The 14,358-nt window shown below is 51.5% G+C and overlaps 1 protein-coding gene across 2 annotated transcripts; it reads right to left on the minus strand.

Moving 5' to 3' along the window:
* Positions 1 to 1,013: 1,013 nt before the first annotated feature.
* Positions 1,014 to 5,200, minus strand: LOC125537620 (glutamate receptor 3.5-like). 2 transcript variants are annotated; one of them, XM_048700947.1, is made up of 5 exons: positions 5,074 to 5,194; positions 4,600 to 4,912; positions 2,348 to 4,012; positions 1,859 to 2,262; positions 1,014 to 1,781 (listed from the first exon to the last, which is right to left on the minus strand). In XM_048700947.1, exons 2-5 carry the CDS (start codon positions 4,850 to 4,852, stop codon positions 1,314 to 1,316), a joined length of 2,790 nt encoding a protein of 929 aa, XP_048556904.1. In that variant the 5' UTR covers positions 4,853 to 4,912; positions 5,074 to 5,194; the 3' UTR covers positions 1,014 to 1,313. The 2 variants fall into 2 exon arrangements, with proteins under 2 accessions (XP_048556904.1, XP_048556903.1); XM_048700946.1 differs by having other exon boundaries at positions 4,600 to 5,200.
* Positions 5,201 to 14,358: the final 9,158 nt, after the last annotated feature.

Raw genomic sequence — 14,358 nt, forward strand, 5'->3', positions numbered from 1 at the left:
GTATATGTTAAGAAATAGAAATATATTTATAAGTGATGAACAGGAAAATAAAGTAGAAAAGAAAAATAAATAAGAAAATATTTTAAAAATGAGTTTATATTATGTAAAAGGAAACCACACAAAGGAAAAAGAAAAAAAAGGGCAAATGAAATTAGAGAAAAAGGTGAAAAAAACTCTAGACCCTAAATAGACCGAAAGAAAACAGTAGAAAACGAAAACAATGAGGGGGGTGTTTGTTTCCACAGACTTTTTTGTGTAGGGACTAGAAAAAATCCCTCTTAGAGACTTTTTTACCAAACAGGAGGGACTTTTTAGGGACTAAATTAGGCATTTGGGACTAAATGAAGAAGACTCTAAAGGAGAGTCTTTTTGGGACTTTTTGGGACTTTTCCAACAATGCTCCTCCATGCACCCATTGGCCCGCCACCCCATGGTATTGTTTGATTGTTATTTTTCTATATACTAGAGGCGACATGGTCATTTAATAACCTCTAGGAAGGGATTAGGAACTTTTTAGTCTCTGAAAACAAATAATGAGGGATTTTTTAGGGACTAGGGACTTTTTAGTTGGGACTAGAAAAATCCTAGGACTAGAGAACCAAACACCACCTAAATCGACGAATGAAAATCGCCCATTGTTGGGTCATACACAACACGACCATGGGTGAACATGAGTTAGGACTCGCAATAAGACATACTCCCTCTGTCCCACAATATAACAACGTTTTTAACACTACACTAGTGTCAAAAACGTTCTTATATTTTGGGACGGAAGAAGTATGTATCACTACACTCGTATCTCCTGGCACGACGGAGCGCGCCATCCCTTCTAGTTCTATAAAGATGACCAAGTTTCTTTGTAAAACAAATGCATGCACCATGAGATTCCAGATAATTTTTCACTAGATCAACTTAAATTTTTGTTTGGTTTCAGCACATTACGCTTGAATTCAAGCACTGTTGATCGCCTTTTTTTTACCATTCCTATTGAGTTGCATATTAGAAAGAAAAAAAAACCTTCAACTGTGGCCCTTTTTCTGTATAGAAAAAATGTCTCCCTTCTCCTCCACAAATTAAAGTATTGTAGTAGTAGGAGTTAATCTAATCTACCTATGCCATCTCCAACTTGGTAGTACTGTTGTATGTATATCATCATTTGATCATTGCCTAATTACACTATTACAGTGTCATCTCAGCAGCTGCACCAAGCTTAGCTTACTGTGGAGTGCAGCTTGTCAAATCGACGTCATCGTCAATCGATCTATGCTGTTAGAAATCCATCCATGCATCCGACCAGAGAAGAAAGAAGCTGGCTACACCGTGGATGCGGAGAAGGAGGATGCCCCGGCGGAGCTGGCGATGGACCTGTCCCGGCGGTCGTCGCTCGACTTCCTTTTGATGGCCCTCTTGGCCTCCTCCTCCTTCATGTCCACGAACGTTATCAGATCCCTGATGCTCCTCAGCCGCTCCGGCCGCCGCACCGGGCAGTCCTCCGGCGGCGTTCCACCTTCGTCATCGCCCTGGTTGTACTTGCCGTACTGGCACAGTATCCTGGTGAAGAAGATGACCAATGCAATGAAGCAGGCGACGCCGGAGATGAGGAAGAGTCCCCAGAAGCTGCTGAGGTTGAGCCTGTCGGCCGCCACGTCGCCGCCCTGCGACGAGTCGCACTGCCCCGGGTTGAGCCACTTGTCGTGGATCCGCTGCAGGTCGCCGTTCTCCGACAGCGTCAGGATCGCCGTCGACAGGTCCACCGCCAGAGGCGAGTCCCGCTGGAAAGCCTGATATGATGCATCCATTCAGCAACAAAACAGAGCCATTAATGGGAAGAAATGCAGAATTTTAGTTTGGATCTTACGAATCCCCATCCGCTCTTGGTGAATTCTTGTCCCACGGTCTTGAACTGGCAGTTGGTGGAGAGGAAGAGGTCGACGTAGGGCAGCTCGTCCACGATCGCAGCGACGCCGCCGTTGCGCGGGCCGAGCTGGAGGCTGGCGGCGTAGTCGTCGATGGCAAGTTCCTTGAGCCGGGACTCCGGCACGTTGAGCTCCTGCATCATGTAGCTCTTGGCGAAGGACCCAACCTGGTAGCCGATGGGGTCGGCGCTGGCGAGGAGGCCGTCCAGCCCCTGGATCCCCGTCGACAGCTGCTGCACCGTCAGGATGGACGTCAGGCTCGCCGTGTAGCTCGAGTTGATGATGAGCACCACGAACAGCCAGATGATGAGCACGAAACGACCCAGAGAGCTCACAGTGTTCTCCCCTGCAAATGATTGAACCACCATTGATTTATCCAAGCTTCATCTCTTGGGAAGGAACAAGCACAAGCCAGATAGTATATAGCTTACTGTGCGCGAAGAACATTGTTGAGAAGCTGAACCAGAAAATGGTGACGAGCTGCTCGCGTGGGGATCCGCGGAACTCCGGGTTGAAGCGGTGCTCGAGAATCCAGACGACGGCGCCGACGAAGAGGAAGAAGGCGCCGGTGACGGCCCACATGCCCAGCGTGAAGGGCTTGAGGAAGGCCCACGCGTTGGAGCTCTTCTCCTTGACCGGCGACACGATCACCAGCCCGGACTCCACGTACGGCTGCGTGAAGTCCACCACCCGCGTCCGGTTCGTCACGATGGACACGTCGCCCACCGCCGCGTCGAACACATTGTTGGCCACCTTGTTCACGAGGTCGCTGTAGCTGGGGTTCTTGACGCCGTCGCCGAAGAGGATGAAGGACACGGGGACAGGGTACGGGAGCAGTGCCACGGCGGCCTTGAACACGTCGATGCAGTACCCGCTGGCGCCGTCGGGGCCGCTGTCCTTGGACACGAACTGCTTCTGCGTCGTCCTGTACGGCACGCCGATCCTCAGCGGACGGCCGTTGTTCGGGAACACCCACCCGCGCGGCGGCGATGTCGTCTCCCCAGGCCAGATCACGCTGTACAGCCGCTGCTCCTGCTGCTGCTGGCTGCTGTTAGTTTTGATTCGGAGCGGAGTGGGCGCGGCGACGGACAGATGCGAGTGGTTTGACCAGTAGCCGACCCGCCGGACGCCCGTGCCACCGACGTTGAGGACCTCGTAGGCGGGGTCGGCCAGGCTCCTGCCGTCCGCGGAGAACCGCACGCCGCCGGTGACGCCGGTGAAGTTGGCGAGCATCACCTTCTGCAGCAGCTGCTCCCCCTGGTCGAACACTCTGAGCGTGTCCAGCCGGAGCGTGCTGCTCCCGTTCACCTCCTGCTGCAACCTCGGGTCGACCGAGAAGGTGACGTTCCCCCCGTCCTCCAGGAACTCGTCGATGGCGCGGGCCGCCATCCACACGGCGTCGTACGCGGCGAGCCCGAAGGCGTTCAGGGTGGCGGTCCGGTTCAGCTGGGCGGCGGCGAATCTGGAGGTGAGCGACGTCTTGGCGCCGGAGTCCGGGGTGTGCTGGCGGAGCGTGACCACGCCCTGCACGAGGCTCATCGCCCTGGGATTGGGCGGCCGCGTGGAGTCGAGGGCGGCGGCGAGCCAGTCGGTGGCGATCCAGACGTAGCCGGAGGCCATCATGCCGAGGGAGCGCGCGGCGGCGAAGACGGCGAGGCCGGAGTCCGGGTTGACGTGGACGACGCAGACGCGGGACTCCATCATGGTGACCCGCACGAGCAGGTCGGCGATGGCGGCTTGGTCGGCGTCCGGAGGGAAGGGCGCCTTGAAGGAGACCTTGGCGCGCTGGGCCTCGAGCGCGTCGCCGAGGGCGTCGACGCCGCCGCGGCCGTAGTCGTTGTCGACGTAGATGACGGTGACCTCCCTCCAGCCATAGTAGGTGACGATGTCGGCGACGGCGGCCATCTGGGAGGAGTCGTCGCCGCGGGCTGCGCGGACGAAGTAGGGGTACTGGGCGGAGGCGAGCGCCGGGTCGGTGGCGGCGAAGGAGAGCAGCGGGACGTGGAGCTCGTTGACTACGTGCGACACCACGTGGGCGATCCCCGACGATTGCGGCCCCACCACCGCCACCACCTTCTTCTCCATTAGCTGCAGCGCTGCAGCGCCAACACCAACACCAACACAGGTCAGTGTCAACTCAACTGCTATGCTCTTCTACCATGGTTGATTAATTACAGTACTACTGTACGTAGTCATTTATAACAAGATACTAAAGGCGAAATGGTCTTTAATCCAAAATCAATACACGTTGTCAAGAAAAATGTTCAATGGCGATGGCACGGAACAGGGTATTCTCCGACTAATCCGTTGTCAAGAAAAAACAGATTATGATTATTATTTCAAAAAGATCGTCATGCAAAGTTCATGTGGCAGTAGGCAGGCTCCACCTCCACCTCCACGAGAGTCAACTGAATGAGGAGAGAGAGAGAGAGAAGCAAACCAAATTTCGGAAAAAGAAAGTGGATGCATACAGGCCAACAACAACTCGCGGAGGGATATTAGGAATCTCTAACGACAAAACTAATTGAGGAATCAAAGTTCGTGGTGACGACTAGTATTTGCTAATCTGATCGCAGCAAATATTTTGGGGGTATTAGAACTGTAGGAGGAATTATTATTTTTTGTTTTGGCAAGAAGAAGAAGAAGAAGAAGAAGACGACGACGAGAGTAGCTACTACAGTACCTTGGATGGTGCCGACGAAGCCGCTGCACTTGGTGTCCTGCGCGACTAGGCTGAGGTGCGTCCCCCTGAGGACTCTGGCGTCGCGGTTGACGTCGGCGACGGCGAGGTCGATGGCGGCCCTGGCGGACCTCCCGATGACGGAGTCGAAGGTGAAGAGGGCGCCGATGGAGACGTTGGCCGGCCTGGCCGGGCGAGCGACCGCCACAAGGCTGCAGAGGCAGACGACGCGGAGCAGAGGCAGAGCCCAGCCCATCTCGCCTCGCCTCGCCTCTCGTCCTGAATCTTGATGAGGAACTATGCGTACGGCTATGGCCTGAGAGTGAGAGAGATATCAAGAGAAGGGAGCAAGGCAGCAACTCCACCCCATCGGCCAGCCATACGATGGAACGGATGGAGGGAAGAATTCCAGAGAAACCAGGGCGGAGCAGGGAGGATCGGGGGGGAGCAAGGTGACAAAAACGGCGTGATCCTGACCGGTGAAGAGCAGGAGAAAGATTCGACGGCGAGGAAAAATCAGTGGCGTGGGGAGGCGCAGGGGGGCGGACCGGCCTCGCTCGCCTCTGATTGATTCGTACGTACAATACTCCTGGCGCTGCTTACAAGTACTACTAGTGCTGGGAAAATGCGAGTTGGACGGGGACGACAGAGAGAGAGATACCGATGGAGACGTCGGCCGGCACTGGTGTCCTGTGCCTCTGTTGACTGCTCTGCTTCCGAATAATAATCTCGAGCAAAACGTGTTTGCTCGTGGGATCAAGCAAGCAGAGATGCGGTTGGGCGAATCTATTATCGACTACGTCCCCACTACTGCAAATGGCATTCGGTTCAGGGTTTCACGTCACCCATGCACTGCATTCATACAACTGTTACAGCACAGCACACCTACTACTTTGGGATAAGAAAGTTTTTGCTTGAGTTCAGAACAGTATCGACTTGTCGAGTGGTGCTCAGCGACGTATTCTCATCCACTGTGGCTGTGGCTGTGGCTTGGCATGGAAGCAAGCAGGCAGGCCATCTTCTTTCTCATCAGGGAACAAATGCTAGTGATTAGCGCTTTGGCTTTTCTGATCATTTTTCTTTCTTTCGCTTGGGAGAATAAAGCTGCCCACACCACTTTGTTGAGTGCACAAGCAAGATACTATGCTCATACAAGTACACATGGAGGGAAAGATGCACGTGCTGTCTGCTCTGCTGCCCCCAATGGCTCAAATCGTGCAGGCAGCTGGTTGTTTTTGCTACCCAATGGCTGCTGTTTCGACGCTCTCATGCAAAACCATTTACTACTGACAATACATATGCCGGACTTGTCATCTTGTTATTACATTATTAGGTAGGCTGTAGGTTTGGTAGAAAGACAATCATCAACTTGGTCAATTTGAAGTTAACCAATTAGTGATGATTAAGTAGTGCTAGCTCACAGATGGTACGCCCATCCTAATTACAAGAAATGACAAGTCAACTGGATCAATAGCTGCCTATCTGCAAGTGTGGATTGGATAGATGGGCTATGAAAGCTGGCAGTGGTTGGTTGGTACGACTGTTGCCTGAATACCTAGAGACAAGAATGCATGGGATATTTTTTTTCTTCAGTCGGATATGATATGCCTGTCAAAAATAAATCCAGACGCAGCATATCGCTGTGTCATCATTAATTTGTAGGGTATCGCTGTGTCATGATTAATTTGTAGGGCACCCAGTCTCAGTCTCTCCATCAACAAAGATTTGCTTACTCTAACAGAAGCCATGCAGTATGCCAGGTGGATTTTTTTTTTAAGCTACTCCCTTTGTATCTAAACAATTTTATGTTTCTTTATTAGCGATCTAAATGATCTTATATTTCTTTACGGTGGGAGCACAAATTAATGTAAGCATCCCTGACATGGTGGCCTCACTTGACGGTGACCCTCCCAGCTCACCACCAGCGCCACATCCAACACGTCTCCACAAGCCCAACACGACAGTGGTTGGGCCAGACTGGGTGTAGGCGAGGCTCGGCCCATCGGTTGCCCCTACTTACCCCATCCCCCAGAAGATGGTAAAGGATTGCCTAAAAAACAAGATGGTAAAGGAATCGAGTCACACGGCAACGGCTCAGCTGCTCCTCTCTCACCTACTTCGATTCCACATTTCTGCAGTCCCTGGTTCATACCTGTAACTGAGATATTCAATCCCAAATTTTGCGAGCAAGTGTAATAGATCGGGAGTACTCCATCTGGTACCTCACATATGGTATCAAAGGCTATACACCAACCTTTCCTAGATCGATCTAGCGTAATTCATGGAGACCCGTAGACTGCGGCAATGTCATCTCCAACTCGAGGCGATGGATCGTTCCATCAAGGACTATTTGGACAAGATCACATCCTCCATGAAGGAGTTCTGCGTCGAGCTGCATAGCAACGCCAACGCGATCCGGGCCAACTCCGCCAGGCTCGATGATCTAGTCGCTTGGCGACCGGATCTTGAGAAGTGGGTCGTAAAAATCAGCGAGGCGGTTGTCGTTCCGCAACAAGGGCATGCGTCTGCGGCAACGGCTCGCGGTGTGGCAGCGCTTGGTGACCCATCACCGATCTAAACTTCACAACAACCGGTGGCCTCCTTGATAACTCACAAGTATAGGGGTTCAATTGTGGCTTTTTGGATAAATAAGAGTGTCAAACACAATGAGGAGCTAAAGGTAGAATTCATATTCTCTTCAAGTTCTATCGACCACTGATACAACTCTACGCACACTAGCGTTTGCTTTACCTAGAACAAGTATAGAACTGATTTGCGAGAATAAAACTAGAAGTACTTTGCAAGGTAATAGAAGTTATTTTTTTAGTGAGAGCTTTTGTAGACAATGAGAAAGATTGTCCATAGGCAATTGAATATAACACGATAGATACTTATCATATGCAATGAGGGAGAGGCATATGCTAACATACTTTTCGTATTTGGATCATATGCACTTATGATTGGAACTCTAGCAAACATCAGTAACTACTAAAGTTCATTAAGGTAAACCCAACCATAGCATTAAATAACAAGCCCCTTTACTCCATACACCACAACCCACTTATTCGTGTTTAGACTTATGTCACTCCCGCAACTGACAATAAGCAAATCATGAACATATTGCAACACACTACAACGGGAATCCCACACGTGTGCGTGGCACGGAGGGCACCATAGGACAGTACCATATTAACATACAACTCATCAATCACACTGTACCACAATTAACCCGCAGGACAAAAGAAATCTACTCATACATCATAGGATGGCACCTATGAGGTTCCCACAAGGCAGGTAGGGCATGCCCTGGTGCCTTGTGGGGCCCTCGGGTACCATCTTGCGTTGATTCTTTCTACCAAAAATCACATATATTCCAAAAAACTCACCATAAATTTTTATCGTGTTTGGACTTCATTTGATATGGATTTTCTACGAAATACAAAAGCAAGCACACAAGAAAACAGGAACTGGCACTCGGCACTAGATCAATATGCTAGTTCCAGAAATAATATAAATTATTGCCAAAAGTATGTGAAAGTTATAGGATAATGGCATGAAACAATAAAAAAATTATAGATACGATGGAGACGTATCAACATCCCCAAACTTAATTCCTGCTCGGCCTCGAGTAGGTAAATGATGAAATAAAGATAATTTTTGATGCAGAATGCTACCTAGCACAAGCTTGATCAAAAATATAATCATGGCATGAATATTAGGATTCGAGTAATTCAAGGCAATGGTCTATCAATTTGATATTGAAACAATAATACAAAACATGCATGTAATTCGTCATTACCTTTCATAATAATGAAGCTAAAAAAGGAACCTCTATACACAGAGTTATGATAAGCATGACACGCTCAGTCTTCCTTGCATAGATATATCAAATCAAGAGTACCTCGGTGCCAAACCTGTCGGGGAACGTTGCATGGAAAACAGAAAAAAAAATCTACGCACACGCAAGATCTATCCATGGAGATGCATAGCTACGAGAGGGGGGAGCATCTACATATCCTTGTAGATCACTAAGCGGAAGCGTTTATCAACACGGTTGATGTAGTCGTACAACTTCACGATCTATACGGATCAACTAGCGAACGCACGACACCTCCGTGTTTAGCACACGCTCAACTCGATGACATTCTCACCTTCTCGATCCAGCAAGAGAGGAGAAGTTGTAGATGAGTTCCGGCATAACGACGGTGTGGTGACGGTGGTGGTGAAACTATTCCATAGGGCTTCGCCAAGCACAACGGTTCAGAGCGGAGGACGAACTAGAGGGAGAGGGGGCGCCGACACTCGGCTTGGGAATCATGGTGTGTGGCGCCCCCTCCCCTCCTCTCATATATATAGGTGGAGGGGGAGGTGAAGGAAATATGCCCTAGAGGCAATAATAAAGTTGTTATTTTATATTTCCTTATTTGTGATAAAGGTTTATTATTCATCCTAGAATTGTATTGATCGGAAACCTAAATACATGTGTGAATACATAAACAAATACCATGTCCCTAGTAAGCCTCTACTAGACTAGCTCGTTGATCAAAGATGGTTAAGGTTTCGTAACCATAGACATGTGTTATCATTTGATAATGGGATCACATCATTAGGAGAATGATGTGATGGACAAGACCCATCTGTCAGCTTAGCATATTGATCGTTCAGTTTATTGCTATAATTTCTTCATGTCAAATACATATTCCTTCGACTATGAGATTATGCAACTGCCGGATACCAGAGGAATACCTTGTGTGCTATCGAACGTCACAACGTAACTTGGTGATCATAAAGATGCTCTATAGGTATCTCCGAAGGTGTTTGTTAAGTTGGCATAGATCGAAATTAGGATTTGTCACTCTGAGCATCGAAGAGATATCTCTGGCCCCTCTCGGTAATACACATCATAAGCTTGCAAGCAAATGACTAAGGAGTTAGTCGCGAGGTGATGTCTTACGGAACGAGTAAAGAGACTTGCCGGTAACGAGATTGAACTAGGCATAGAGATACCGATGATTGAATCTCGGGCAAGTAACATACCAGTGGACAAAGGAAATTACGTATGTTGTCATAACGGTTTGACCAATAAAGATCTTCTAAGAATATGTAGGAGCCAATATGGGCATCCAGGTTCCGCTATTGGTTATTGACCGGAGATGTGTCTCGGTCATGTCTACATAGTTCTCGAACCCGTACGGTTCGCACACTTAACATTCGTTGACGATATAGTGTTGTATGAGTTATGTGATTTGGTGACCGAATGTTGTTCGGAGTCCCAGATGAGATCACGGACATGATGACGAGTCTCGAAATGGTCGAGAAGTAAAGGTTGATATATAGGACGATGTTATTCAGACACTGGAAGTGTTTCGAAGGGTACCGGGTACATATCAGGTCACCGGAAAGGAGATTCGGGCACCCCCGGCAAAGATATGGGCCTTATATAGGCCAAGAGAGGGAAAACACCAGCCCACAAGGGGTTGGTGCACCCCTATAGAGGCCGTCCCTATGAGGAGAAGAAGGAGAGAGGGGAGGGAAAGGAAAGTGTCGAGTAGGACTCCCCCTACCTTCCCTCTCCCTCCTCTTTCCTCCCCCCTTCTTCATACAAGGAAAAGGTGAGCGTAGGAGGGCAGGAGCCCTAGGGCCGGTGACCAGCCCCTTGAGGCAATAATAAAGTTAGGGGAAATATGCCCTAGGCTGCCTCCTCTCCCCTCCCACCTGAAGGAAATATGCCCTTGAGGCAACAATAAAGTTGTTATTTATATTTCCTTATATCATGATAAATGTTTATTATTCATGCTAGAATTGTATTAACCGGAAACTTAGTACATGTGTGAATACATAGACAAACAGAGTGTCCCTAGTATGCCTCTACTTGACTAGCTCGTTAATCAAAGATGGTTAAGTTTCCTAACCATAGACATGTGTTGTCATTTGATGAATGGGATCACATCATTAGAGAATGATGTGATGGACAAGACCCATCCATTAGCTTAGCATAACAATCGTTTAGTTTTATTGCTATTGCTTTCTTCATGACTTATACATGTTCCTCTGACTATGACATTATGCAACCCCCGAATACCGGAGGAACACCTTGTGTGTTATCAAACATCACAATGTAACTGGGTGATTGTAAAGATGCTCGACAGGTTTCTCCGATGGTGTTTGTTGAGTTGGCATAGATCGACATTAGGATTTGTCACTCCGTGTATCGGAGAGGTATCTCTGGGCCCTCTCAGTAATGCTCATCACTATAAGCCTTGCAAGCAATTTGACTAATGAGTTAGTTGCGGGATGATGCACTACGGAACGAGTAAAGAGACTTGCCGGTAACGAGATTGAACTAGGTATGAGGATATTGACGATAGTTCAGTGTGCCATGCTTTATGGCTTAGAACCGGGACTTCAACGACGTTTTGAAGTGGGATTGTTGAGTCGTGGGGCAGTGAAACATTGTGGGTGCGAGCCTAGCTGTGGCCTTGCAGATGCCCCCGGCAAGGGTCTTGCCCGGGCCTCGTGGCCGTCCTCGGCAAGGATCTTGCCGGGGGTCTTCATCTGTCCCCGGCAAGGATCTTGCCGGGGATCTTCGTCTTCTGGTCCTTATTTAGGCTTGCAGGCCTTTGGTGCTTCACAAATACTGCATGCCACCACGCGGGCGCCCCCGAGTCTTGGTCTCGACGTTGTCGATGGTGTCGAAACTCTCAGGCTCAAGGGCGGCGGCCTTGCTGGTATTGGGCAAGCCGCCCCGGCAAGGCTCTTGCCGGGGCTATGTAGACCGCCCTGACAAGGGCCTTGCCGGTGGAAGTCTACCTTGTCCTTTTGCTCTTCGCGCTTTTGGCTTGAGTACTGCCTTGGCAGTCTTGTATCTTTCCTTCCTCCGCCCCGCCAAGCATGGCTGCAGGTGTGGCCATGACTGCCCGTGCACAAGTAAAGGGGTACAGAAAGGCCCCTACTTTTGTACACCGACAGGAGCCCCCGGGCCTGGGCCACACATAAGCGCAAAGCGTTGTTGGGCTAGGCCCAGAACGGTGCGAGGGCACGCATGGCAGAGTTTCAACCACGGTAACTCACTCGCCAGTTGCACTTCCCCACGACCCTCATTTGAGTGCGTGACGTGGGGGTCATGCGTGGAACGGTCCCAGCACGCTTGCGTCACCTCGTGGTGAATAGTAAAGAGGCGGCCCACGTCTTCCCCATAAAAAAAGAGGAAACACAGGGGCGCTGCTTATTTACCCTCTGCGCCATTTCCAATCTTGGAACCGTCATCCCCTTCTTCTTCTCCAAGCGTGAACCGGAGCTTTCGCCTCTGCCCGCCGCCACCGCGCCCCATTGCTCTTGATCCCTCAGCCCCTCTCAGCCGCCGCCACCGGCACTGGGGTACCCCTGTTGAAGAAGCGGTCGAGGAGTCGGCCGAAGAGGAGACCGAGGCGGATGACCCCCGGCCCCAGGGAGGAAACGCATCCTGCGGCGGGTTGGCTCCAGCGAGCCGGTCCGGCCAGGCAGGGCCACGTAGCAGCAACAGGCCCAGGCGCAGCCCGTGCGCCAGACGAGGGCTGCGGCAGCAAAGAAAGCCACGGTCACCGCCTCTTCCTCATCCAAGCGGCGCAGGACCCCATCCCCTTCTTCCCCTCTTGCGGACGCTGCCCCGGAGGCCAACTTCGACCTTGGGTCCTTCAGCCCAAAGAGGAAGAGGAGGCCAGCGGAGGAGGATGAGTAAGCATTTTGCCCCTCATCATTTCCTGACCCTTTGCTCGTACCATCTTTTCCTGACTTGATCTTATCTTTGCAGCGACACGGAGACGCTGGCCCAGAAGGCGGCAAAGAGAGCCAAGGCTTCGAGGGGTGTCCAGCCCCCGGCGAGCACTCCGCGCACGCCGGTGTTGGTGGTGATTAGCCCAGACAATAGCCCTCGGTGCAACCCCCGCTTCAGCCCCCACCGTGAGTTCATTATTCTCTCCCCACCGGCGGGCGTTGGGACGTGAATCCTTGGTGCTGACCTTGCCGGGTTTGTAGGAGGAGAGCGGCAACAGGAGGAGCCGCTGAGGGCCGCCCCTAACACGCCGCCCCCGTCGACCACGCCACCCAGAGGGGCGTCCCCGGCAAGGGCACCTACCGCCGAGCCCACGCGCCTGGAGGACGAGGGGGCAAGAATGGGCATTGGTGGCTCCATCCCGGCAACGAACGTTGGCAGGGAAGGAACCACTTCTTCACAACTCGACATAGGTAAGCGGCCTGCCTCCCATCCGTTGCTATCTCTTCCATGCAATGTCCTCTCTTTTCTTTGTTCTGAACTTTGATTTTGGTCCCGCTTCATTCTCCTTTCTGGTTTCCATACACTCCTTCGATGGACCAGGTGGACATCGACGCCATCATTCGAGGAGGTCGCCAAGGATGCCAAAGCTGAGGCCACTAGGATCACGGCTGAGGAAGCCACCAAGTCTGCTGCCGAGGAGGCCGGCAAGGGTGCCATCAAGGAGCCTGCTGGGGAGGCCGAAAGGCCACTACCGAGGAGGCCACCAAGGAGCCTGCCGGGGAGGGGGTGGCCGACTGCCAACCTTCCTCCCCTGCAGCCCCCGCCTCGGGCAAGTACTTGAAGGTGGGTGATGACCTGTTCGTCAGCCTCCCGGGGACGGCAAGCACCAGAGCGCCAACCGAAGGGGAGATTTTTGACGACGAGGCCCTCACCGCGGCGGGCTCTAGGTCATTGACGAACCGAGCGCCAGCAGTGGTGGTTCCCAAGAGGAGCAGCTCCTCCGGACCATGAGCACCAACTTTCAGAAGCTTCAGGCACTCCACCGTGCCCGCTAGGATAAGGTGAACTCCAGGATGGTGGTTGTGGACAAGGCGGAAGCGGATTTTCAGGAGCGCGTCACTCAGACGCAAGTCTGGTTCGGCGAGGCCCGGGAGGAACTGAGGACCTCCCAGGGTGAGCTGGATGAGCGCAAGAGAGAGCTCATCCTGAAGCAGGCCGACATCGAGAAGGCCCAAGAGGCGGCGAAGGAACATGACGCCAAGGACGAAGCTGCCCATCATCCACAGCAAGATCTGCTGGACACCTAGGAGGAAGACCTCATCGCGCGTGAGCAGGTGCTTGCCACCACGCTCTGCGACAAGGACGAGGAAATCAAGAAGATTGTCACGCAGCGGACCCAGGAGCTGGAGCAGAAGCACAAAGACGCACTTGATGCTCTGGCCTTGGACCAAGCCGGCAAGGTGGAGAAGCTGGAGCTGGAGCGGGAGGAGATGAAGAAGGAGATCTCGGGGATGACGGAGGAAAGGGACACGGCCAACCGCACTCTGGCGGAATTGGAGGTCGCCATCTCCTACAAGACCAAGATGCTCTCCGAGGCCAACGGCTCCATTGATGATCTGAAGCTGAAACTGGGCACCTTGGAAGGGACGCTTTCGGAGGTCATGGCCCACGAGGAGACTGTCGGTGTCAAAACCGATGGATCTCGGGTAGGGGGTCCCGAACTGTGCGTCTAAGGAAGATGGTAACAGGAGGCGGGGGACACAATGTTTACCCAGGTTTGGGCCCTCTCGATGGAGGTAATACCCTACGTCCTGCTTGATTGATCTTGATGATATGAGTATTACAAGAGTTTATCTACCACGAGATCGTAGAGGCTAAACCTTAGAAGCTAGCCTATGATTATGATTGTTCTCGTCCTACGGACTAAACCCTCCGGTTTATATACACACCGGAGGGGGCTAGGGTTACACAGAGTCGATTACAAGGGAGGAGATCTACATATCCGAATC

The sequence above is a fragment of the Triticum urartu genome, chromosome 2 (assembly GCF_003073215.2).
Source record: "Triticum urartu cultivar G1812 chromosome 2, Tu2.1, whole genome shotgun sequence".
Classification (NCBI taxonomy): domain Eukaryota; kingdom Viridiplantae; phylum Streptophyta; class Magnoliopsida; order Poales; family Poaceae; genus Triticum; species Triticum urartu.